General features: G+C 41.0%; 1 protein-coding gene across 13 annotated transcripts in view; it reads left to right on the top strand.

Moving 5' to 3' along the window:
* The window catches only part of DDAH1 (dimethylarginine dimethylaminohydrolase 1), a 242638-nt gene that overhangs the window by 89035 nt on the left and 126845 nt on the right, over window positions 1-26758 (top strand). The window contains exon 1 of one of the 13 annotated variants that reach the window (XM_027058714.2): window positions 16866-17513. The exons of 9 other annotated variants lie outside the window; for them this stretch is intronic. In XM_027058714.2, the coding sequence (XP_026914515.2) occupies window positions 17211-17513 (303 nt within the window). In that variant the 5' untranslated portion in view covers window positions 16866-17210. Of the gene's footprint in view, window positions 1-16865; window positions 17514-17624; window positions 17781-26758 lie in introns of those variants that run through there. 3 more of the 13 variants (XM_015070375.3, XM_015070374.3, XM_027058715.2) reach the window with 3 other exon arrangements.

Here is a 26758-nt window from a genome sequence, read left to right as displayed (position 1 = left end):
TAACATGAAAACAGACACTTATTAAAGCTTTAGTGCTTTTTATAGCACACAGTAGTCTATCAGTGGCTCAGAAGAATTTAGTATGATGTGAAAACATGGATGAAAAGGTGCAAAATAGCCAACTTCCAATGACTCATAGGGTACATGTGTCCCTTAAGTTGCTCGCCTGCCTTTGCCCTATGGCCATGTTTCCGTTTTTATGATTCCAGCCAGAGAAGGCCTAGAGGAGGTCAAATCAGTGAATTCTCTAAATAGTGATAGTTCTGGTAATAATGTTACTCCAAGAGGGGCACCTGGGTGACACAGTTGGTTAAACATCCGACTTTGGCTCAGGTCATGATCTTGCAGTTCATGAGTTTGAGCCCCATGTTAGGTTCTGTGCTGACAGCTCAGAGCCCGGAACCTGCTTCAGATTCTGTGTCTCCCTCTCTCTCTGCCCATCCCCCACTCAAGCTCTGTCTTTCTCTCTCAAAAATAAATAAACATTTAAAAAATAATGTTACTTGAAGAGAAGGTGGTAATGACTGCTAAATCATTATTTTGAGGGATTATTGTAGAATTAGATCTTGATGGAATTAGATCTGGCATTAATAAATCAACATTCATTGAATGTTTAGTTGGTAGAAACATGGAGGAATTCCTTTTTCTGTCAGAGGCTCTGTATGGCAAGTCTGACTGTGGAAGACCTTGTATCCATGGAAGAAAGTCAAATGGTTGACCTTCATGAACTAGCTGAGCTTGGAGGAGCAAGCCTGAAAGACAAAGTAGTTTTCTAAAAATGAAGGATTTAACCTTTGTTCTAGTCCTTTCTGTCAGCAAGAAAGCTGTCAAGGTTGATTTCAAATAAATCATCATCCTTGGCATTTCCCCCCCAAAACTGCCTCTCTGTCACTTCATAGAAATTGCTACTTGTCCTCAGTTGTATGTAGTATTAGCTCAGATATTGCACACAATTCATTATACCACAGAAATTGAAAAAAAACCACATCATATATTATAACATTATAATATAATATAATATAATATAATATAATATAATATAATATAATATAATATAATATATTTCCCCTGAACTGGCTATGTATCAATAAACTCAGGAGTATTAGAGTTAAGGTCTGAAACCACAGCCACTTTGTCACTTAGCGGTCAGTGTTCTTCCAAGAGAGATTAGGAAGTGTTTGGCTTAGAGACAAGCTTTAAAAATTACTGAGAAATGCATTTTTGCCAGGTCTATTAATATTACTTCTACTTAGATCATCATATTTCTTCACATCTTTTAGATGTTTGTGAAGTGTGTTTATGATAACATTTCTTTCACCTTTAAAACAACCTCAGACCTCTTAAGTACATGTGTCTTCAAGACAGAATTAGAGCATTTTCACTCCTGGAGTGCATGTATCTATGATCAGATATGATCACATGCTCTAACAGTGAATTGAAATCAGTTTTATGACTCCTACCATAAGAGCAAGTGCTGGGCCTAACGAACTGGGGGCAGAGAGGTAGATGACCAACACCACCCTGCATGGGGTGTGGTGCTGAGCCCCCACATTTCCCATCCGGGTCCACAGTCTGCAATTCAGAAATCCAAATGGCTCTGGAAAACGGGACTTTTTAGTAACAAATTTGGTGGCCTAGACTCATGAGAAGCCTTAGAGTTCTTATTCTAATAATCCCACCTCACTAAATGGGACTATCAATATGTTAGATTATGGAGTGCTGGCCCAGGCCTATTAGGGGTGTTATGTAAGTGCATATACTCACATTACCTTTCTAACTGCGCCCCCCCCCCAAAAAAAAAAGTCTGAGTTTTGAAACACACCTGGCACCAAAGATTTGTATCAGGAATTGTGAGCTGTACCTTTCCTTACGGTGCTAAAGTCTTTAACACAAAATCATTATGGGCAGTCGCTGTTAAATCCTCCATCACCTGTGTATATGGGTGATTAGTTGCTCTTACAGAAAACTATAACACTTATCATAACATACTAATAGTTTGTTTTCAATCTAGTATCTTCTGGACTAGACCGACAACTCTTCCAGAGAGAAACTGCCTTTAAAAAATAACGTTTATTGTTTATTTTCTGATTATAACACAAATGTATGTTCCTTGGTGAAAATTTGGGAAGTACAGAAACATGTACAGAAAATAAAAATAATATATAATCCCACATATTAAGGACAAAGTTCCTATTATATTTCATTATGGTTTTTCCTATGCATATTTTTAAAAATAAAACTGGGACCATACTAAAGCATATTCTTTTTTCCCCCCAGTTTTATTGATATAATTGACATACAGCTCGGTGTAGGTTTAAGATGTATGGTATAACGACATGTGTGCAGATTGTGAAGTGATTATCCACAATAAGTTTAGTTAACGTCCATAACTGAATGGATGGAAGCATTATTTTAAAAATCTTTATTTCTAGTGGCTGCAAGGTATTCCATAGGTATGGAGAACCATGATTTATTTAACTACTGCCTTATTGGAGGACTTCCTACTCGTTCCCAATTTTTTAAATGAACAGAGAAACAGTTTATTTCTTTTTTTTAATTCTTTTTAACATTTATTATTTTTGAGAGTCAGAGATAGAGAGCAAGCAGGGGAGAGGCAGAGAAAGACACACACACACACACACACACACACACAGAATCTGAAGCAGGCTCCAGGCTCTGAGATGTCAGCACACAGCCCAACGTGGGGCTCGAACCCACAAACCATGACATCATGACCTGAGCTGAAGTTGGTTGCCTAACTGACTGAGCCACCTAGGCACCCCTAGAGAAGCTGTTTCTTAAACAGATTATTAGGCACAGTGCCTAGCACTTTCTCACTCAATAAAAAAGTATTGAATTGATTAAAGCTATTTTCATCTACTAAGATCCTAGCACAAATAGGCTTATTAGGTTTAATCAGACACTTAGGAGGAATCTGAAAGAATGAACTCCAGAGCCAATATATCTTGATTATGAAAGGAGCAGTTTAAGCCTGACTGAGAGAAGGCAGTGCAGGCATAGGAGTTGCTAACAGTGTGTGGGGTGGGGAGAGGAAGCTTTGAAAAACTTCTAAGATGAATTTTGACTATGTCACAGTTTGACCCACTGAGGGAAGTGTTGAACCATCTGCAATGGTTTCATTCTCCCATGCTCTCAACAAGTGGCTGTTTTGTCGCGTGTTTCTGTTTTCTCTTTTAATTGCTCATAGTCGTTCCTTTGAGGGCAGACATGTGCTCTTTGAATTTAATTGAATGTCTGCTTTAGAATAATATGACAAGGGGAAATAGCATCTTCTTAGATTCCGGTATGTGTTAAGATGGGTATCGTCATTTCTGGAAACTCCCAAATCAGATCTATGTGATGTCTTCCAGGAAATGTAATTAGGCCAGCTCAACAGGACTCTCCCCCAAGCAAAGTCAAGCAGATGGAAGCCGGAAGCACCATTTTCACTCTAACATGATTGAGACAAGACCCAGCAAACTGGACTAGCAATATTTGATGGTCTGCTGGTGTTTTGATGATATTTGCATGGGCTCCTCCAGAATGCCTGTTCCCATACCATGTAGAACGAACACTGCCTTTTTTGATTTGGGGCCGAACCTACTCTACATTCAGATTATCTGAAAACTGTCAAAATACTCAATAAGCAATTAATGGTGCAAATACTGGAGCACCTGGGTTGTTTAGTTGGTTAAGCATCCAACTCTTGGTTTCTGCTCAGGTCATGATCTCACAGTTCATGAGTTTGAGCCCAACATGCTGACAATGTAGAGCCTGCTTGGGATTCTCCCTCTCTCTCCGACCCTTCCCCACTCGCGCTCTGTCTCTCTCAAAATAAATAAATAAATACACTTTTAAAAATGGTGCAAATACTAGTTATGGTAATGCTAGCATTCAGCAAATTTGTTTAATTTAATTAAGCATTTAATTTCCTTCTGGTGTTTTTTATAAAATAAAAGAGGGAGGAAAAAATAATCTCAGTTATTAACTACTTAAAGCTTTTCAGTTACTACCTCTTGGGCTATAGCAAACCATGAATCTTTTAAAAGCAGGACACTAGGGTGCCCGGGTGGCTCCATCGGTTAAGCATCCTGCTGTTAGTTTTATCTCAGGTAACGATCTTGAGGTTTGTGAGATCGAGCCCCGAGCCCTGCGTAGGATTCTGCACTGGTTGCACTGAGCCTGCTTGAGAGTGTCTCTCTCTGTCTCTCTCTGTCTCTGTCTCTCTCTGTCTCTGTCTCTCTCTCTCTCTCTCTCTCCTTCTGTCTCTGACCCTCCCCTGCTCATGCTCTTGAGCTCATGCACTCTCTTTCTCTCAAAATAAACTTGAAAAAAAAAGCACAGCACAATTTAAATTAAAATAAAAATTGTTTAAACTTTCAAAAGGCAATGGAAATACAATTCCTTTGAGAGGGTATTTACTTTCATATTTCTTAGAATAAATATTATAAAGTAATATAAAGCTATATAGAATACAATATTACAGAGTGATATAAATCCTGAGGACTGTTCCCCAAAATGTTAGCCCATTCATCATCAATTGACATTCATCACTCTTTCCTGACAATGCCCAGCCTCTTCCCTTGATCTCCTCCTTACCAGTCAATGACCATTTCTGATGAGGATCAGAATATTACAGTGAGGCAGTCAGTATTGTAAAGCTCAGGAAATATTAAGTCAAAAGGAAGGATACAACTAAAAGGATAATCCCTAACATTAATTAGGATGTCAGAAAGAGTTCTTGGCAAAAAGTAAATTAGAATTGAAGCATCTTTCTTTTCTTCTTAAAGATGCATAAAAATACAATTCTGATTTTTCTATATAATATGCTTATCCCTTTTCCCCCTAAAGTGATGTAGCTGTCACATGATGTATGCCCACCAGGGGCAGGGGGCAGGGAGGGAATGTTTTCCAAGGTAATCTTGCTTTTGTTTTTCTTTCTGTAGTTTTGAAAAAAATTTGTTTAAAAGCCCAATTTTTTTCTACTTCTGAGTTGGCAGATGACATAGTTAATTAATTTTTTCTCAGTTATAAGTACATTAAAAGTAATTTAAGAACTGAACAGAGAACTGAAGCGCACATGTTAGGATATAGAAGCATAAAATATCCTAGACTATCAAATTATTGATGATCTGTGCAGCACTTTATACTGATGCATATATTGATTTGATGGAATGTTTAAATAAATTCTCAGGAAAATTGAATAAGTAGCTACATGTATGACCTGTATGAACACAAACTTCCATTTTTCTCTAGCTTTCACATAGAAATTGAAATTATACATATATAACAGGGGTAGTGTGAATCATGAATCACATTTAGAGTTAGATAATCTTGGCATGACTTAGTCTTGATTTACATTTAAACTATACTTGTATCTGTGATATCACCAGGATGTATTATATTTTCTGCAGATGTTCTTAGGGTGATTTTTCATGCTGTTTTCTCTGAATCTGGGTGATTGTCATGTGAGACATCATTAGGTTTGTAGGGAATGCTTTTCTAGTTGTAAAAGGCTGTAAAAGAAGCCTGAAGGCAGGTTGCAAACCATTGGCAAACTCCCCATTATTAAGGAAACACACTTAGTGGAGCCCTTAACCTTATATGAGCCACCCAGCTGGGCACTGACACTCAGTTTCCTCACTTTTAAAGTGAGTTAACACTATCACCCACTTTCCAGCTGTAGTACATGGATTTCTTTTCTGTTTCCTCAAACACATGAAGCTTCCTCTCACTATTTGTCTTTGCTAATATGATCCCTTAGTTTGGAGTATTCTCTCCAATCTTAGTTCATACTTACCCATCCTTCAAGTCTCATCTCAAAAGTCACCTCCTCAGGGGAATCTTTCTTGATCCCCCAGATATTTCTGTCATTATATGTTCAGGGAAACCAGTCCTTTGCCTGTATAGCACTTATTTTATAAATATTTAATTGTATGATTGATTAATAGTTATCTTCCCTGCTGGACAGTAGTAGTGTCCAGCACTAGTCAGTAAATAGTGCTAGTTGCATAAGTAAATGTATATGTATGGACCCTGATTTTAATTCAGGAAGTGAAAAAAAAGTTCAGGAAATTGAAGGCAAATTGTCTAAAAAAATATATAAGTACTTTCCGGAATAACAGAACTTAGAGAATAAAAATGTGGCTGATTAATGATGGGCACTCCTTCCATCAAGAGGTAGTGTCTGTTTCTTTTCTGTTTGATCTGGACAGGACTGTGACAGCTTTGACCAATACAGGATGACAGAAATGATGCCATGCTAGTCTCATGTGTAGCCCTTAAGGGTGAGTCCCCGCCCCCCCCCCCCCCCCACTTCTTACCTCTAGGAAGCCAACTATCAATTAAGAAGTGAGACTACTCTGAGACTACCATTCTGTGAGAAGCCCAAGCCACCTGGAGAGGCCCTGGAGGAAGAGACTCAGAGGAGAGAGAGGTCAGACAACACTGAGGCATTGGAGATGTGAGTGAAGAAGCTATCTTGAAAGTACATCCTCCAGCTCCAGTTGCCCCAACCAATTCCACATGAATAAGACATGAAACACCTAGACTAGCCCTTCCCAAATTTGTGACTTACAAATCATTGGCAAAATAAAATGATTGTTTTAAGCCACTAAGTTCCAGGATAGTTTATTATGCAGCAATAGATAACTGGAACAAAGAATAGGAAAAGCAGTTCATGATGAGGAGGAACTGAGGAAAGATGATTCAGAGGAGAAAATGTGTAAAGGGTAAAATAAGGAAATGTGTAACAAGCACCTCAGAGGTAAAAGTTCAGGTAATGGAGATGGTGAGGCTTTTCTCCATAAAAATAAAAACCACTGGAAGTTTGCAAGCTACTCATTTATACACAATGCAGGTCCCAACTTAAGAGACCTTCTACTATAATTTTATAATGGTGCTGGCAAGTAAAAAGTGTGGGGAAATAATCTGACACCATTTTTTACATGACTTTATAAGGATTGTCCCTGTATATCATCAAGCACATGGAATATAAACTAGTTCATTTAAAATGCAACAAATTTTCACCCAATATTCAACATAAGTTTCCCATTTGTCAGGGGAAGTTGGGCAACAATTTTGTTATAATGAGATTTGGCCCTAGAATGGGTATATAAAGCTTTACCCAACCATGAATGGAATGAGGAAAAGGAAAAGGAGTAACCTTCATTGAAAGCTAATTATCGTCAGGTTTTGCATATTTTTTTTCATCTTCTTCTCCTTCCCCTTCTGGTTCTTCATCATCATCATCACAGAAGCTGATAATATTTGTTTATCAGTGCTTACTCTAACTATATTCTATAAAGCTTTATTTACATGGATCATCTCAATCTTTTAAAACCATAAGGTAGGTGTCTATATTCATTTTATAAATTAAAAACTCAAAGCTCTGTGTGTTAAGGTGATTTATCAGGATTGTACAGAAGCCAGGATTTGAACAAAGAGCTATCTGAATACTGACTAAACCAGTGAGAAGGACAGGGAGTACATGTGTCCTATTTGTTTAAGGTAGTTTTTTTTTTAATGTTTACTTATTTATTTTGAGAGAGGGGGGATGTGAGCAGGGAAGGGCAGAGAGGGAGAGAGAGAGAGAATCCCAAACATGTTCCATGCCACCAGCACAGAGCCTGATGTGGGGCTTGATCCCATGAGCCATGGGAACATGACCTGAGCTGAGATCAAGTCAGATGCTTAACCAACTGAATGACCCAGGCATCCCTAAGATAATTTTACTTAATCCTCTTAATACCCATCTAAGATGAGTATTACCATTCCTGTTTTGCATACAAGAGTCTGAGGGTCAGAAAGGTTAGCAAACTGTGCAAGATCACACAGCTGTAACAGAGCCAGATTCAAACTCAGACCATGAACTCTACTGCACAGCAAGTAGCAGGCATCTGGAGCAAAAGAATCATAGATTCTTGAAGCTGGAACAGGGCCTGGTATAATTCTCTTATTTTATAAGAGCTGAAAACCATTCTTATAAAGGTGGGCTGATGGAAATACGGAGAGGTGCATGCTATCCATTGCTTTAATTAAGCCATTCTCTAAACACCTGAATTGAGGACTCGGCAATAAAAAGATGTGTCTGTCTGCCAAGAGATCCTCAATTAGCAAGTAATACAGTATTGTGATGGGAGTGAAAATGGATATAGGTTTACCACATCTAGCCTAGGGGTTCGGGGTAGTCTTCTTACTGGGGGTGATGCCTCCACTGAGTCTTAAAGGAGGATTAGGAGCTACCAGAGCAGGGATGGGATCAAGCATATTCCAGGTGTTAGAACACCGTGTACAGAGGCCCACATAAGACAAAGGAGGGGGAAGTGACCAGAATGAGGTTGTGGAGGGGTGTTTTGCAGGCCATGATAAAACATTGGGACTGAATTCTGAGAGTAGGAGTGGCCACTGGAGGATTTAAGCAAGAGTGTCATGGTCAGATTTGCATTTTAGAAATACCACTCTGGATAGGACTGTTGCAATAGTCCAGAAGACCAATAATTATATTCTGGACTAGGTGGTGGCAGAGTAATTGGAGAGACATGGGTGGATTTTGAGCCATTTTATGAAGACTGATCTGTCAGAATAGGATGGTTGATTAAATGTGGAAGCAAAGGAGAAAGTTAAGCTAAGGATAATGTTCAGATTACTGGCTTGAGCAGCTCTCTGAGTGAATGAGAGGGGAGACAGATCCTGGGAGGAACATGATGAATTCAGAGGTGGGCATGTTGACTTTGGATTTCCTGTGGGACAGCCAAACATGGGTGTCTTCTAGGCAGTTCTGATGCTCAGTGGAGATTGCAGGACCAGAAATGAAGGTCTGGGCATTGTTGGCATTGAGAAGATATTTGAGTCACGGGTGTAGATTAGCTCCCACAGGAGGGAGCATATAATGTTTGAGGAAAATAGAGTGAGGGTAGACAACTCTGGGAAACACTAACATTTAAAAGCAGTGGAACAGAAAAAGAAGAAGGAGGAGGAAAGAAGGAGAAGACAAGGATGAGGAGGAGAGGAGGAGAAGCAGCAGCAGCAGCTAGGAGAGAGCAGTACCACTGACGCAAAAGAGGAAGCAGGAAAGAAGACTCCTAGGACATGTGTGTTCTGATGTAATGCTAAAACAGGTGTGGATTGATACCACAAGAGCAAGCATGACCATTCCCTGGAATCACAGCTCTAGCAGTTCATTGTTCTTCATCAGGGAATGAAGCAACTTAATTTCATAAAGAAATGAAGAGGGCTTATCAAAGCCCTGGAGTGTGTGTGTGTGTGTGTGTGTGTGTGTGTGTGTGTGTGTGTATAACAATTTCAACTAGAGAAATGCTTTTCTTTTCTTGAACACTTAGATTGCCTAAAGTTTGAAAAGGCTTTTCTCACAATCTTTTTGTACCCCCACAGACATACATTTAAGTATGAAATAACCATACAAAGTAGTTCTGGAAAGACAGTGTTGCAAAAAGCTCTGAGAAACAGAAAATAAAAGGAATTATAAACGCTCAGGGCCACAGTAACCTTTGCAAATCATCATAATACATCACAACTTGTTCAGACTCAATACACTTATGTAGTATTCTGTACTGTTGAGGATACTTTGATTATCCCATTAGCTCCTAATGTGGTTGTAATGAAGTAGATGACTCTGGCATCAATGGGTTATTACGCGGCTAAGAGAAAATAATAAACAGCATAAGAGAGGAATAGAAAGGGTTACAGAGGTTTAGAAAGGGGAAATGTTCCTTGTACGGGAGGGGGGAGGGAGAAGAAAAAGCAAAGCTTTGAAGAGCCAAGAGCACCTATTGACTGCTTACAGTGTCCCTGTTACTGAGGTAAGCACTTTATATGTTATCTCATTTGAAGGACTTGGGTATTCGTCACAGTGCCTGGCACAAGAGCAGAAGAGCTATATTAGTGGTTATCATTAATTGAATACTTCCTGGTGCTGGTCACAATAAGACCCTTTGTACATGCTATCACATTTCAGCCTCAAAACAACCTACAGATTAAGGTGTTATAACTCCCATTTACATAGAAGTTTAAGTGAATAACCCAACAAAGCTCCCTGGTTAAAAAAAAAAAAAAAATGGCATACTCAACTAAGAACTTTGAAGAGAATGTTTATTAAAGAAAATGTTCTTAGAGGTATGGGCAGGTTAAAGACAACCAACAAGGGATGTTGAATTATCCAGGGACTAGCAAAAATGGGAAGCCATTACCACCTCCAGATGTAGATCATTTAAGGAACACCGTTAAGCGGTTCAGCTGACTTGCAGCAAATTAGCTGCTTCTTTCTAGAAAATGGGAGTTAGGAATTCTAACTTTGCTGCTTTCATTGACATCTTTACATTAAACACATATGTAATGGTTGTTATGTTGGGTGGTTATGTTATGCTGGATCCCTTCTGCAGCTACTCTGATCAACATTCACAATTCCAGGAAACACTTTGAAAAACTGGAGAAAGTGGATGGCCCCAAACACAGCCTCCTTATACATTAAATATTGCCAAATGCTCTTTCTGAAAATGCTGAATTGACTTTTTTTTTGCAACTTGTTTTTAAAAAGTATTCAATGTCATGTGCTTAAAAGTGGGTTTTGAAATGTGTGCTGTTTATTACTTCCATGTAAGTAGTTATCAGAATCCAGCCAGAACCTGGAATCACTCAGAAGGGGCCACCAGACAGAAGCTATGATTATAGAAGTGTGTGCATGGTACAGGACCATGAAAAAGTAGGAAGAGAGTGAGAGGAATCAATATGTTGACCTCTCTCTCCTCTTTCCCTCCAGTCTCCTGTAAGTGCCTCCCATTGGCCAAAGCCAGCAATAACAGATCCCAGGTGGTGCAGTCCATGCAGGTCAGTCCTCCAGGACTTAGAGCAAGACAGAAAATGGTGGAGCATGATTCTAGGGCACACCAAGTTTACACAACTAGAATGCGGGAAGGCCAGGAGCCAAAGTCAGGTTTATCACGCCTTAGTCACTGCTTATATATATTCCTCTACCACACATTGCAGGTGCTTGGTAAATATTTGGTTAGTGAATGAGTTCCCATATGAAAGTTGAAGAAACTGAAGTTAGGAGGCTACACATCTTGACTTTAGAAACCAGAGCCCTGACTACCCGGGAACCATCTCCCAGTCTATAACTTAACTGCCTGCCCTCTTGACCAAACATCATTTACTCCTTGGATGTCAAGGAAACTCTGTAACAATGGGTGCCTTCCACAGTAAACCTTTTCACATAAAATTTAATGATTGCTATGTGTAAACACTCAGGACTTATTCTCAGAATATAGACTTATGGATGGTACTTACTTGATCCAGTATTCCTCGCACTGGAATGGACAAGGACACCCTTGAGCCCGCATTCTCTTTTAGAATTCCCAAACACCCATCCCTAATGAAAGTAAATCTTGGGGCGCCTTCAGCTCAGGTCACGATCTCACAGTTCGTGGGTTCGAGCCCCACGTTGGGCTCTGTGCTGACAGCTCAGAGCCTGGAGCCTGCTTCACATTCTGTGTCTCCCTCTCTCTCTACCCCTTCCCTGCTCATGCTGTGTCTCTCTCTGTCTCAAAAATAAATAAACATTAAAAAAAAATTAAAAAAAAAAAAAAAAAAGAAAGTAAATCTTGAATCTTCTAAAAATAGAGTAAGAAAGGACTAAGGCAGGAATGTCTGTTTTAATCCTGAAATAATTGCTATCTAAAATTGACTTCAAATGTAGGTACCAGCAATATTATCAATGGGAAAGAAAAGTTGCCTTTGTATCAGTGTCCACCTGGAGAACAAAAACAGCTCTAGGTATTTCAAAGGAATTAAACCAATTTCAACTGATTATAAAAATCTGAAAATGTGTGGAAGGGCAAAAAGAACAAATTGACTATAATAAATCCTACATTCTCGTTTATGATTACATCTCCAGTGCCTAGCACTATACTTAGTATGTAGCAAGGGTTCAATAAATATGTACTGAATCTATGACTATACTTGTAGGTGAGACTTGGTCTGTCAACCTAGGAAAGCCATGGATTCAATTGGAAAGCATTAGGATACCTGTATGACTCTGGTAATTCAGTGAATATGGATATGTGGTTTGGCCTTTGGTAGGAAATCACATTCAAAGCCTTCTGTTCACAACCTGTCAATGGATAATATTTATTAAACATCTACTAGATGCTAGATACTATTCTGGGCACTTTTCTAAGTACCTTGCATTATTAATTTACCTTCATAGTAGCCCTGTGATAATAATTCATTGTTTCCCATTCTACAGATGAAGATGAAACTGTGGCAAAGAGCGCTTTTTTTTAAAATGTTTATTTATTTATTTTGAGAGAGAGAGAAAAGAGAGAGAATGAGGGAGGGGCAGAGAGAGGGAGATAGAGCATCCCAAGGAGGCTCCATGACAACACAGAGCTCAGTGCAGGACTTGATCTCACAAACTGCAAGATCATGAACTGAGCGGAAATCAAGAGTCAGATGCTTACGCTACTGAGCCACCCAGGCACCCCAGACAAAGAGTTTTTAAGTAACATGTCTAAGATCATACAACGAAATAGCAAAGCCATGCTTCCACCCACAAAGTTTGACTCTAGAAGCTACACTCAATCTCCATGTCATTTGTCTCTTCATTGCTCAAGTGAGGAAAGCTTATTCTACCATTCTACCTTTATTTTCCATTTTTCCCATTGTGCTCTGAGGCAGAACCCAGCTAGGTGTTTCTGCAACCTGTTTCCTCTTCTTTCTGGGCCCACAGATTTTACTTCCTAGTTTTTCCCTGTGATTACTGTAGCTGTGTGACTGAATTCCAGCCAGAGGAACATGAGCAGAGGTGATACGCATCACTTCCTGGCCTGGCCCATTAACCCTCTCGTATATGATGCTGTATGTGCTTTCCCTTCCTTTCAGCTTAAGGAAGGTAAGCATGGTGAGCTTGGATGCCATATTTTGAAGTGTTGGAGCCACAAAATGGAAGAAGGCTGGATCCCTGCATGTTTGGGGGAAAAGAGTCAGGAACCAACCAGGAACATCTGTGTTAGATTTAAGGGAACAAAAGATAAACTTATGTCAACTTTGTGCCACTATATTTGTTGGGGGTGTTTGTTGTAGCAGCTAGAGTTATCTTAACCAATATATATGTGAATTGAGCTGATCTGTTATCCCTGGAACATGTGTCTCGCTTCTGCACATACTTTTCCTTAAAATCTCATTCTCCCATTCCAGTTATTCACATCCTAAAAATTATTCAAGGCCTAAACCAAGACCAATTGCCTCTAAGCAGCTCTCTTCCACACCCATCAGCCACAGTGATATCTCCTTCCCTCAATGCCTATATCACTTTGTTGTCTATGCCTTTCATGTGCCCTTGTCATAGCTTCAATTTTGGATGTCTTGTTTTCCCAATGCGGTTGTAAGCTCTTCAAGGTCAAGGATCATGTTTTTATGCTTCTTGTATGTCTCTGAAGTATGTAATATGGTGTTGAGCCTTGGGAATTTTCAATAAATATGTGTGGGGGAAATGAATTTATAGATGCATTAGGCTCAATAAAATCTGCTTTCCTAAAAACGACCCTTCATTACTTCAAGCAGGAAGGCATGTAAACTATAATTTACTGGAGTTGGTGTTTTTATTCTTTTCACTGACATATACATTCTAACACTTTTTGACAACTGCTTAGAGGAGACAGAAGGCATGCTCATCAAATTTCAGTTGACACAAAACTAAAGGTAATAAATAATGCACAAGATGCCAGAATCAAAAGTAGGCAAGTGGGAATGAAGCAGATAGCATTTAATAAGGATAACTACAAGATTAAATTTTTAAAAACCAACAGCCCAGGGGCACCTGGGTGGCTCAGATGGTTGAGTGTCCGACTTCAGCTCAGGTCAAGATCTCACAGTTTGTGAGTTAGAGCCCTGAATCAGGCTCTGTGCTGACAGCTCAGAGCCTGGAGCCTGCTTCGGATTCTGGGTCCCCCTCTTTCTCTGTACCTCCCCCACTCACGCTCTGTCTCTCTCCCAAAAATAAATAAACATAAAAAAAAAAAAGGCCAGCAGCCCAATTTCAGTATGGAAAGACATGGCTAACAGAAAAAACTTTTTAAGTTTTAATTGGCTGCTGGGCTGACATGAGCCCAGGGTGGTATACAAGACCCCACGCTAAGTTAGGCTCCAGGCACCAAGTGGCAAAGTATTCAGGTTTTAACAGGGCACTGGTTTTAACAGGGCATGAATAAACGTCACTAGGTGGAGGCCAATTAGAAGCGGATGTAGCATCAATGTTGGGTAAAGGAGGGAACGAAGGGCAACGTCAGCGCATGGGTTAGCTTTCAGCTGTAGCATTAGTGGGAATCTCCTGTCTAAGGCCGCCATTAAGTGATTTCTGACACTAAGCTACCTGTATTCCCCTAAGAGTTTTGCCCCCAAGTAGGTCTTAAAGGTTTGTTATTTTACTTTTGGCCACACTCTCCTGTGTCAGGGTCAGAGCTGCCCTTCACTTAAGACACTTCACTTTTGAAGCTGAGAAGTACGTCATCTGGGTAAATTCAAGTCAGCTTTGAGACAGGTGAGAGAAAGCAAATCACATCTCCTCCAGGCTCAGTTGGGACAATCATTCCAGGATCCTCAGATCTGCTTCTAGAAACCCACATTTGCTAAAAACTTGCCAGAATTCTGGCAAGAAGCCTATGGCCTAAGCCTTAGCACTGGATCATTTAAAAAGTGAATACAATCTTAGGCAGTGCTAATAGAAGCCTAACATCTGGAACAAGGATCCTGCTGTCATTTGTGCTGGTCACAACACACAGGAAGAATTGTTTCTATTCCAGATACCATGATTTTTTTTTCTAAATAACATTTTATTTATTTTTGTTTATTTTTTTTAAATATGAAATTTATTGTCAAATTGGTTTCCATACAACACCCAGTGCTCATCCCAACAGGTGCCCTCCTCAATACCCATCACCCACCCTCCCCTCCCTCCCACCCCCCATCAGCCCTCAGTTTGTTCTCAGTTTTTAAGAGTCTCTTATGCTTTGGCTCCCTCCCTCTCTAACCTTTTTTTTTTCTTCTTCCCCTCCTCCATGGTCTTCTGTTAAGTTTCTCAGGATCCACATAAGAGTGAAAACATATGGTATCTGTCTTTCTCTGCATGACTTATTTCGCTTAGCATAACACTCTCCAGTTCCATCCACATTTATACAAAAGGCCATATTTCATATAGCAGCACTTTCAACAATAGCCAAATTATGGAAAGAGCCTAAATGTCCATCAACTGATGAATGGATAAAGAAATTGTGGTTTATATACACAATGGAATACTACGTGGCAATGAGAAAGAATGAAATCTGGCCAGATACCATGATTTAAAGGGATACAGGCGAACTGGTGTGTGTCAAAAAGAAGATGACCAGAATGTTAGAAACCAAATCACTAGTTACTTTTTGGTGGTTCAGGCTCAAGGCCTAGAAGGGGTCAAGATGGTGGGTGGGAGGGTGGTGTCAGGCAGTGTAGATGTTAGAACTGTCTTCAAGTAATGTGAAAGAATACTAGCCTATTAGGTAAGGCTAGAAGACAGAACAGGAACCAGTGGGTTTTAAGCCCAAAATGAAGATTTTAACCATTATAGCTCTTCAAAAGTAGAATACGCTTTGTAAGTAAGAGAGGTTTAAAATGTTTTAAGATCTGGGGCACCTGGGTGGCTCAGTTAGTTGAGCATCTGACTTCAGGTCAGGTCATGATCTCAAGGCTCCTGAGTTTGAGCCCCATGTCGCTGGGCTCAAAGCCCGGAGCCTGCTTCAGATTCTGTGAGTCCGACTCTCCGCACCCCTCCCCCCACTTGCGTGCACACTCGCTCTCTCGCGCGCTCTCTCTCTCTCAAAAATAAACATTAAAAATTTGTTTTAAATAAAATGTTTTCAGATCTGATGATTTTCATAGATGTTCTAGCTGGAATTCAGGACCACTGGGTGGGAAGTTAGAGGATTTCTGATGTCTCATTCAAATCTATTGTTCTATGAGCTAATCAATCTTTAAATTAGAAATGTGCTACAGAATATGAGGAAACAAGATTATTACCTGAGATTATTTTGGAGCTAGGGTCTGGGTTTTGAAGTGGATTTTCCCCTCAAAAGAAACAGAATTCATGGATGATTTAATCTACGATATGTAAGAGGAGAAAAATAGGCATTAAGTGCCATTAAGAAGAGAAAGACACTGCCTAAGGTGTATGGAAAAAGAAACATTCAACAAATACCAGGAGAAATTGCACGGAGCCTGTACAGGCGTGAGGGGAAGGCCAGGGAGAAGGCTGGAAACCTTTTCCAGGGATGAGAAGTTGTAATGCTATGTAGTCTGACGCTACGGAAGGTGAGCGCTTCTCTGTAGTGGGGAAAGCGTGCTTGGTCTCTGCCTCCCCTAGTCTGCGGCCCCTGGAGACAAACACACCAGAATCAAATTGTTCGTGACAACGGACTGTCCTTGAAATACTCTGAGTTTCTATATGTCTGTTTTTCTCTACGTGTGTTTTTGGACTCTTCCTCTTTCTCACAGACGGGAAGAAACGCACTCTTTTTATAATCGCGAGTCTCACCTGGGGTAAGGGGTCACTGGCGGACTTGGGTACGAAGAGAGAGAGATTCTCACGCCAGGAAGTGGGGGTGGTACCACGTGCTGGGCAACCTGGGACCAAGAGAGTAGGGAGAGAGGTCAAAGTATTTAACCACGGAGGCATCATCCTATCTCTTGCCTCTTGACCCCCGAGAAGCCCTCCAGTCACTCTGCCCAGAGCACTGCACGCTCTCCACGTGCGCCTTGGGGCTGATGTGAGGTGTGCACCTGCGGCGGAATACAGGTAACGTCAGGGCCGGGTCCACCGAGGACCACCGAGGTCCCCCACCTGCGCACGGCTCGCTCGCTCCCCGCTCCCTCCGCCGCCTCCGCGAGCCCACTCTTCGTGCGGTGCTCGCCACTACAACCCCCACCTAGGCTGCCGCAAAACCCGAGAGCGCCGGGGTGGGCGCGCGGGCTGCGCGCGGGCCGGCGCCGGGAGCTCTGGGCATGCTCAGTCGCGCGGGCAGGGCTCCGGGCGCGAGCGGGGCTCTTTCTGCATCACATTCATCTGCTGCCAAGGGAAGCCGCCGGGCGCTCGCAGGCTCTGCGCGCTGCCCGCGGGAGGACCCGGCCGCCGCGCCCCCGCCGCCGCCCCGCAGCCTCCTGGAGCCATGGCAGCGCTCGGCCACCCCGCCGCCTTCGGCCGGGCCACCCATGCCGTGGTGCGGGCGCTGCCCGAGTCCCTCTGCCAGCACGCGCTGAGGCGCGCCAAGGGCGACGAGGTGGATTTCGCCCGTGCGGAGCGGCAGCATCAGCTCTACGTGGGCGTGCTGGGCAGTAAGCTGGGGCTGCAGGTGGTGAAGCTGCCAGCCGACGAGAGCCTCCCCGACTGCGTGTTCGTGGAAGACGTGGCCGTGGTGTGCGAGGAGACGGCCCTCATCACCCGACCCGGGGCGCCGAGCCGGAGGAAGGAGGTGAGTGCCCGCCCGGCCACGCGAGGGGCGCGGCCGGGGACGCGCACCGGTCCCTCCCCCGCCGCCCGCGCCCCAGTTGCAAGCGGAATCGCGGAATTGGCCCCCGGGGTAGTTTAAAACTTCTCATTTGGGGGAGAGGGTGTGTCTGAGAGAGAGAGTCAGAGAGAGAAAGAGAGAGAAGTTCATTGTTCACGCCTCCGGGCTGTCGGCACAGCTTGGGTGCCTCCAAGACGACCCGACTGAGTGTGGTTGTGCGGACTCCGGCAGGTGGGTGGGGTGGGGAATCCACCTCACAGACATTTTTATTTGGAAAGATTAAACAGTGGCAAAGACGATGCAACTCGGAGCGTTCCCGAGGGAGCAGGGGCAGGGAGGGTGGCTGTTCCAGGCGGGCGGGCGGATGCCGGGCGAGGACTCCCGGAGGGGGTGGGGGGCAGCGTCAGTTGGTGACACTGAAGCCCCCTAGCCTTGCCTAGGGTTTTCGGACCAGCGCGGGGCAGATGAACTAAGCGGGTGTCGGCGCCCACAGACCTAGGGCGTCCCGAGTTACTTTTGAGTGGTGAGGAGTGAGTCCAGCAGATTGTAAGGAGAATGGTTTGTTGGTGAGCTGTGAATAATGTGTTCGTGAATAGGCTAGGTGTGAAAAGCTGTACTCAGGGTAGAGTGCTGGGGGGGGGGGGGGGGTCTGTGTTTAATTAGAAATGGTTGTTTCACAGATTCCATGATCTTTATTCTGTGTGTTTTTAAACTTCTAACAATTAGAGCTTTTTGTGTTCTCAAGGAAAAGAGACTCCTTTAAAATATTGCAGCTTGGGAAAATGGCTGTGATTGCTTTAAACCCGAGGTAGGTTGGTGGAGAGAGACAGAGTGAGAATGGATTTTAAAAAGCCATCTGGCCTGGGATTCCCCTTATTGCCCGGCTAAGAGCCCAAGCTCAAGACTCTCCGTTGCTATTGCATCGAGTGGCATTGCAAGAAGCTGGTGTTTTCTTTCATATCTGGGCGGTTCGGGATTTTTTTCTTCTATTTTGTCTTTATTCAATTCACATTGGAAATGCCCCCATAGAGCTTATGGTTAAAATATGCTTGTTCTAAGGGCGCCTGGGTGGCTCAGTGGGTTAAGCCTCCGACTTCGGCTCAGGTCATGATCTCAAGCCTCGCATCAGGCTCTGTGCTGACAGCTCAGAGCCTGGAGCCTGCTTCGGATTCTGTGGCTCCCCCTCTCTCTGCCCCTCCCTGGCTTGCTCGCTCTCTTTCTCTCTCAAAAATAAATGAACATTAAAACAATTTTTTTTGAATATGCTTATTCTACACATGCTTCGCTAGTTAGTTGATAGAACCATACATGGGCTGAAAGAATAAGCATATTCCACTTAATTCTTACTGAGACAATTTATCTTTTTTTCCACCCTGCCTTAGCAGAAGACAAAAAAGAGTAATGGGTCTTTTTCACTTTACCTTTTTATTTTCTTTGCCACACCTTTGGGTTTGTGAGATGGCCCACTCTATTTTAAACTGATAAGCATGTAACGCCATTTGAATACTAGTATATCCTAGGCCATATGACACAATTGTGGTTTGTGCTTAAAAGAGTAAAAGATTTCAGAAACCTTTTCAAAATCGTACTCATTTGATGAAAGTAATCCAGTTTCCTGTCAACATACTGTCACATATTTAATCATCCATTTCATTTTATTCCTGTAATAAAACCTTCCCAAGTTTGGCCTTCCCAGTGCTAAAGTGGGCAGTGATCTTTCTCTGTCAGGTTTTGAGGCATACATTTTGGAACGGCTTCAGTCTTACATCGGTCTGGTGGCCCCCTGCCAGAGGCCACATGGTGTAGTGGGTAGGATCGTCAGACTGCATCCAGTTCTGTGGCCTTGGGTAGTGTCTCTTGCCTCATTTTTCTCACCTGAAAAGTGGACATAATAATACCTATTTCATAAAGTGGTTGTAATAAATTTATTAATCTATCTGAAATGTATAGATAGGACATTTCATGAATGCTGGTTATTATTCACTTCATATTAGGTCATGGAAGATTTGCTTCTTCTTGAGCAGTGAGAAGTCTACTATATAGTGATGTGACATTACAGTGACATTTCTCCTTCCCAGGGTGAAGGGGAGTCATCTGCATACCTTAGGATCCATCCTAATCTGCTTTGTAGCACTTCCTCCCAGCTTGAGCTTCCTGCAGGTACACGTGGTCTCCCAAAAACACCTTTGCCATTGCACATGATCTGAATCAGCAGTGTAGCAGACCTTCCAGCTGGAGAGAGAAATATGGGCAGTTGTATTAGATGGGGTGCTTCTGGAAAGCAGGGCTATGCAGGGTGACTAACACTCTTTGAAACTGCTCACAATACCAGTTTACTGCCTTAGTTGTTGAGTGAATAAATGAATAAATGAAATCCTAACTAGCCGATATTAACAAGCTGATAATAATTACTTCAAGGCCTTCTTTGTACTGTTGTATATATTTTTCATGCGATACTTGACTCTCTAACTGAAATTCCACAACGACTAAGGCATTATTTTAAGATTATTGCCACTGATATCCTTGCCTTCTGTCTCCTTATTCTCTATTCCGTTCTTCACACCGTGACTAAGCTGGTCTTTCTAAAACTCAAATCTGATCCTGTCCCTGCTACGATGAAACTTCTTGAGGGACCCCTATTAAGCTTTATGAACCCATTGAACTGGACTCTCTTGCTTTTCCAGCTTCAGTTGCATCTCTGACCCTACCCCAGATGCCTACCAACCCTTTGGCTCAAGCCAGCTTCTTTCACCAAAGCTCACCATGCTGTTGCTTTTCTAGGCATACATTTCTCCTTTTTCTGGGACATTCCGCCTCTTTCCTCTTCTCCATTTTACCTAGCTGTTTATATTCATGCAGCACTTCTCAGCTTACTGGTATCATTAATATTACTAGCTACTCTCTCTCGGGGTGCTTGCCATCTGCCAAACATTGTGTCAGATCTATGTCACAGGTTTCACTGAATGCTCACATCAACTCTTAGAGCTCAGTGCTATCATTATTCTTACTTTCAAGTTGATGGAATTGAGGCTTAGACGGATTAAATCATTGGCCAGGATCATAGAGTAGAACCAGTGAAACCAGTATTTGAACTCAGGTTTGTAGGACTCAAGCTCTAGTCACAACCACTGTGATACTAGACAACCAAGTCTAGGGTTGGCTCTGCTTTTATGAGCGCCTATGACTCTCTGCACTCCTTTCTGTGGTATTTGTCGTACTTTATGATAATGGCCTGTTTTACCTTTCTGTATCCCTCCACTGTTATGAAAACTGTCAGGGCAGGGATCACATCTACATTCTTCAACATTTTATAACCAGGACCTTGCACACAAGAGTCATGCAGCAAATATCTTTTTGAACAAGTGTGTCCATGACTTTAGGTCAACCTTAGATTTCCCTCCTTATGACATATTTGGTGTTTTGCAAGCATTCTCAATTAATAGAGCCCCAAAAGTTTCATTATAAGTGCAGGTGACTTATAACTGTTTTACTCTTCCTCTCCTTTCCCCTGACTCTGTCTCTTATTATTTTGCTTGTTTTTATAAAAATTGTGAGAAATCCTTCTTTATCAAAGCATCATGTTATATTTAATGACTTTTCTTTCTTGGAAGAAAGGACTGAGAACCGAACTCAAGAAAATAACCCTCTGTGAAAGCAGTGTTTGCCACAATGGGGCCTCCCAAGATTAATAAAACACAGACACTATCTGCAGGAAGCTTAAGTTTTAGTGAAGAAAACTGTGTACAGAGTCAGCAAATAATGTTAAGTGTCTCATAATTCTGTGTCTTCATGAATAGGAATATTTTAATGTTTAATACTTTAAAGACAAATAAATTAGCTTTTAGAACTAGTCTTTTTTTTTTTTTTTTTTTTTTTTAGTTTTTGAGAGAGTGTGTGTGTGCATGCTCATGTATAAGTGGGGGAGGGGCAAAGGGAGAGGAAAAGAGAGACTCTTTTTCCATGCCCACCGTGGAGCCCGACCAACACAGGCTCCATCTCGTGACTGTGAGATCATGACCTCAGCTGAAATTAAGAGTTGGATGTTTAACCAACTGAGCCATCCAGGCACTCGGAGAACCAGTCATATTTTAAATGAATCCAGCTTAATTTCTGAAGGAAAAAAAGTCAGTTTACACATGTCAATGTCCTGTAAACAAATACCTAAGAGCTAATGTAAGACAAGTGATAGGGTGTGAGAATTGGGTTTTTAAAAAATTAAAAATTTTGGATAAATTATACACTTCTGCAATACCAAAATGAAAAGGTGTAAGAGGATAAATATGCAGTGAAGTTATCTCCCTGCTCTTGTGCCTGACTACCTGGTTCCCTTTCTTAGAGGCAACTTTTAATACCATTTTCTTGATTTTTCCTTCTAGCAGGTTTTTAGTACCTAATAAATGATTAACTGACAAAGGCTACTCAAGCAAAATTGTAAAGTATATCCTGTGCCCTTTAACCCCTCTTTGAGAGTTATTTTATCCTTTACCAGGTATCAAGGATTGGTATGTGGAATATTTTGTCTAGGAGAGAAAAAAACAGAGACTCATTCTCACAGTGTGAGAATGGCTTTAATTATCCTTTCCTGGACCATTTGCATTTTTAGGGACCTCTTTAGGAAGGCAATGCATAGCACAGTAATAAATCTCAAAAGTGGAATTAGACATTAAGGTAGGGCAGGGAGGTATAAATGGAAAGAGTGAGCAATACATATTTCGATAGAAATTCCCCTTTTATTAGAGCACTTAACTGTTTGGATCTACGTATTTTGGCCCTGGGTATATTCTTTGGTTAGGCTAAAAGCATAACCCTTTTGATCCCAGAGGCAAATTGAATATGAAGCCAATGTCTAATGACTAGCTAACATGTGCCAAGTTGTGTGTGTGTGTGAATTGCAAAACATGGTATTATTATTAGCTTTATTTAAAAGAAGGAAACTGAGGCTTAGGTAACCAGAGTTAAGTAAGTTGTCCAAAGACACACAACTAATAAGTGACAAAACTGAGGTTTTCATGAAAATGTGAAGGTCATTTTTGCTTGAAGTGCTTGTAGCCGGTTGTGGTTAATCATAACAGAACATTAAATCAATACAAAACAACTACCTGAATCCCATTTTATACAGCTAACAATACATAATCTCAGTTGGATATTAACAAAGTGAATGTTTTACTTCCGTCATCTCATAAATGAGAGTAGATTATTTTCATTTTAGTTAAAAAATAATTATCTGGTCATTTACATGAAACCCCAGAATTATTTTATTTTATTCTATTTTTTTATTATATGAAATTTATCGTCAAATCAGTGCTCCTCCCAAAAGATGCCCTCTTCAATGCCCATCACCTACCCTACCCTCCCTCCCACCCCCCATCAACCCTCAGTTTGTTCTGTTTTTAAGAGTCTCTTATGCTTTGGCTCTCTCTCCCACTCTAACCTCTTTTTTTTCTTTTGTTTTCCTTCCCCTCCCCCATGGGTTTCTGTTAAGTTTCTCAGGATCACATAAGAGTGAAAACATATGGTATCTGTCTTTCTCTGTATGGCTTATTTCACTTAGCATAACACTCTCCAGTTCCATCCACGTTGCTACAAAGGGCCATATTTCATTCTTTCTCATTGCCACGTAGTACTCCATTGTGTATATAAACCACAATTTCTTTATCCATTCATCAGTTGATGGACATGTAGGCTTTTTCCACAATTTGGCTATTGTTGAGAGTGCTGCTATAAACATTGGGGTACAAGTGCCCCTATGCATCAGTACTCCTGTATCCCTTGATGAAACCCCAGAATTGCCTAGGCACAATTTGTCCAGAATTGTGTTGTTTACCAGGAGGCTGGACGATTGCTTTTTTTAAATGCACACATTTCCTCAAACTTCTTTTTAACATCAGGTGAGAAAACTGCCCTAAGCCATAATTAGAAATTACTCTTACTCTCACCAAGATGGAAGGTGAATGTGCTGGAGGCTCTTTCCATGGCAGCGGATTAATAGTTCGTGATAAACTGTCACCTCCAACTGGATAGAACAGCTGCTCCTTTTCAGGATGTTTCTTTTTTGACTCTACTTGGCCTTGGCAATGAATGTTTGGAAATTGATATGTCTTGGAAACTGGAGTACATCTATTATATAATGCAATCTATTCCCATGCAGTTGATCTTGAAAGCCTTGAAAATAAAGAACATAATGATGAGTAGGGAGTGACTTCTATTAGATACTATTAGCTGAAAATGAGCTTTCTGCAGAGATTCCTAGAATCATTAGAGAATCGTTATAAAACTAAGAAGGCAGAGATGGATCCCTATAATTCAGATATGCTGGAAAATTGCTTTTGCATGTATTTAAATTCTTGTTGAGCTCATATTTCTTCAAAATTAGTTTTATTAGAGTAATGATGTGTATCTATCCATTACTATATGCCTCAACACAGAAAAATGTACTTAAGACTTTCGAACAAATAGATTTACCTTCCATTGATTTTGCCTCATAAATAAAGTATTCATGGCCTCTTATGAATCTCACTATAAATTTGGAGATGCATGTTTAAAAACTGAGTGCTGGTTGTTACTTATTTTACTGGCATTTGCTGTTCAACTCTGTAACCACTTCAGAAAGCCTCATTTTCTAACTGGACATGTGGTAGAGTTCATTCCCCTGCTCAAGGGGTATCATAATTAAAGTTAAAATAACTGAAATTTTAATGAGAGAAAGAGAAGTTTCATTCATATCTTGTATAGAACATGGCGTGTTGTTCATTCCAGATAGTCAATAAATATTTATTTACCATAAATAAATCCCCAGTGTTCCATCACAATGCTCCCCTCACCTTTGAAGTTAGCTTTTATTGCTTTCCCTAAACTGATATGAGGTATTAAATCTGTTAGAGTCCTCAGGCCCATTTCATAAGTAGGCACTTTTCATCCAAATGGACAAGCAGGAGTAGTCTCAAACAACAAATCCCATTTAAAATGCGTGCCTATGATGCCATCCTAGTTCACTTCATCATTGTCAGTTTAATAATGTACATTGTCTTCCTGAAGCTGAGTGCTGAAGGAGCAGTAGTATCACATGGAAAGAATAAATCATCAGACTTTAGACTCCTGTTTCTAAATGTTTAGGTCATCCAAGCAAGTATGACCAGAGGAAAAAGCACAGCAGACTAAAAAGATGAAAGTATACATTATTACAGGGTCGGTTTAAATCACTGTGGGCAAACTTAACTTAGTTTATGTTAGCAAATTAAAGAGAATACAACCTCTAAGCTGCTTTTGCAAGTAGGTGCGCTCATAGGAGTAAATTGTCATTATAGTGAAAATGAATACATCAGTATGTTGCTTTATTTGAATATGTGTGATTAAATAAACCTTTGCCTTAATTAAAAATATGTATTTGATTTCTTTGTTCTTGTTTAAGAAATATTAGAGTTTTCTAATTTGCTTACAGGTCCTGTTCAGATGGGACATGGAGGGTGAGATAAGGATAAGAGATGTGGAAAAATTGATGGGGCAGTGTTGATAACTTACATTTGTGAGATGAGATGAGGGTTTGATGAATAAAAAATACTGATTTTTATTCAACCTGAAACATTATACTTGTCCTACTTAATTAACCAATCATATAAACTCATGCCTTGCTAATGATGATCCATTATGAGATGAAGCTGAATTATGAGTGCATGATTGCATTAAAAATGACTGTGCTTTTGAAGGTAAAGCAATAGTAGTTACATGACTCCTGTATGTTTATGCATTCAACAACTGTCTCCTACATGCCAGACCCAACGTTTGGTGCTAGGGAGATAGAGATGAATTAGATCTCACTGCTGCCCTCAGGATCTCACAGTTCACCAGGGATGCAGACTGGTGGCAGATGCTTGCAGAACAAGGGGAGAGGTTTCATGACAGAGTTCTGTCTGGTGCTATGGAAACTCTGAGGAGGTATATCTGACCCACACCAGGACTTCTCAGAAGAGATTATTGAGCTAGAAGTAATGGGAGAAGTCAGAGAGGACAGCCTTCCAGAGATAGAGAGCACTATGAACTAGAATGAGGGTGATACTCGAGTAAAAATTAATTTCATTAATGTTGAAAAGGATCAGGATTGAAAAAAGCCCACCTATGCCCTCTCAGAACTTTGAGATTTTGGATCTGTAGCTCCAAGTTCACCAAGAGAACTATATCCTTAACTATTTCCTGTTTGGGGCCTAAAGGGATTTGGTTCCCTAGCACAACCTATTCCTAATTGTCCACTTATTTCTTGAGGTTGCTAGCATGCCATTTTGCAGACGCAGTAATTTTTCCTCTTTGGCCCCAAATTTGTCACGTTAGGATGTATCAGGCAAATATGACATCCCATAGTATATAGATATATATAACATTATCCAGTCAAGATAAGAGAAAACTATTTCCTCTTTGCTGTCAAAATGTGGTTTTATTTACAAATCTCTCCATCTTGGCTGGGTTGAATTTTGTACATGCTGTGAAAGGCAACGTGGTAGGGATATAACGCCATCCTAGAGGTTGGGGGATGCCGGTTTTGACTTTTTGCCTTGATATGAATATCTAGTATTCTTTACAATTTGGAGATGCTCTGCTTTCTTTCTGGATCTCAGGTCATGTTGAGATGGGACATGGTGGGTGAGAGAAGGATAAGAGATGTGGAAAAATTGATGGGGCAGTGTTGATAATTTACATTTGTGAGGTGAGATGAGGGTTTGATGAATAAAAAATACTGGTTTTTATTCAACCTGAGACACTATATTTGTGCTACTTAACTAACCAATCATAAAACTTATGTCTTGCTAGTGATACTCCATTATGAGATGAAGCTCAATTTACTCTGTTTCAAAAGCTCAGCTTCCTTAACCATTCATAACATACTTCAAAAGTAGTTTTGTTTTTTTTTGTATAGAAAGCTTTAGATAAAAGCCATTGGAAGAGTATAATATCCCTAGACCCACACAATTTCTATCATCCCATGACTTTCATCAGTGTCTGCCAGTTGATGTGTCTGTGGCAAACGTGAATCAATGGCCTGAAGAAATGAAGAGCAAGCGGATATGAAATATGTTCTGGAAGCTGTGTTTTTTGCTAGACATGCCCATGGCAGTTCTTTCCTATAAACTCTTCTTACATATGTGTTGACTTCCAATCCTGGTGCTACATTTGGAGCTCTGTTTTCTAAATTTTGACTTTTGTCTTCCAAAACTGCATGT

Source organism: Acinonyx jubatus, chromosome C1, assembly GCF_027475565.1.
Source record: "Acinonyx jubatus isolate Ajub_Pintada_27869175 chromosome C1, VMU_Ajub_asm_v1.0, whole genome shotgun sequence".
Classification (NCBI taxonomy): Eukaryota; Metazoa; Chordata; class Mammalia; order Carnivora; family Felidae; genus Acinonyx; species Acinonyx jubatus.
This window is presented reverse-complemented; position numbering and strand designations above follow the sequence as displayed.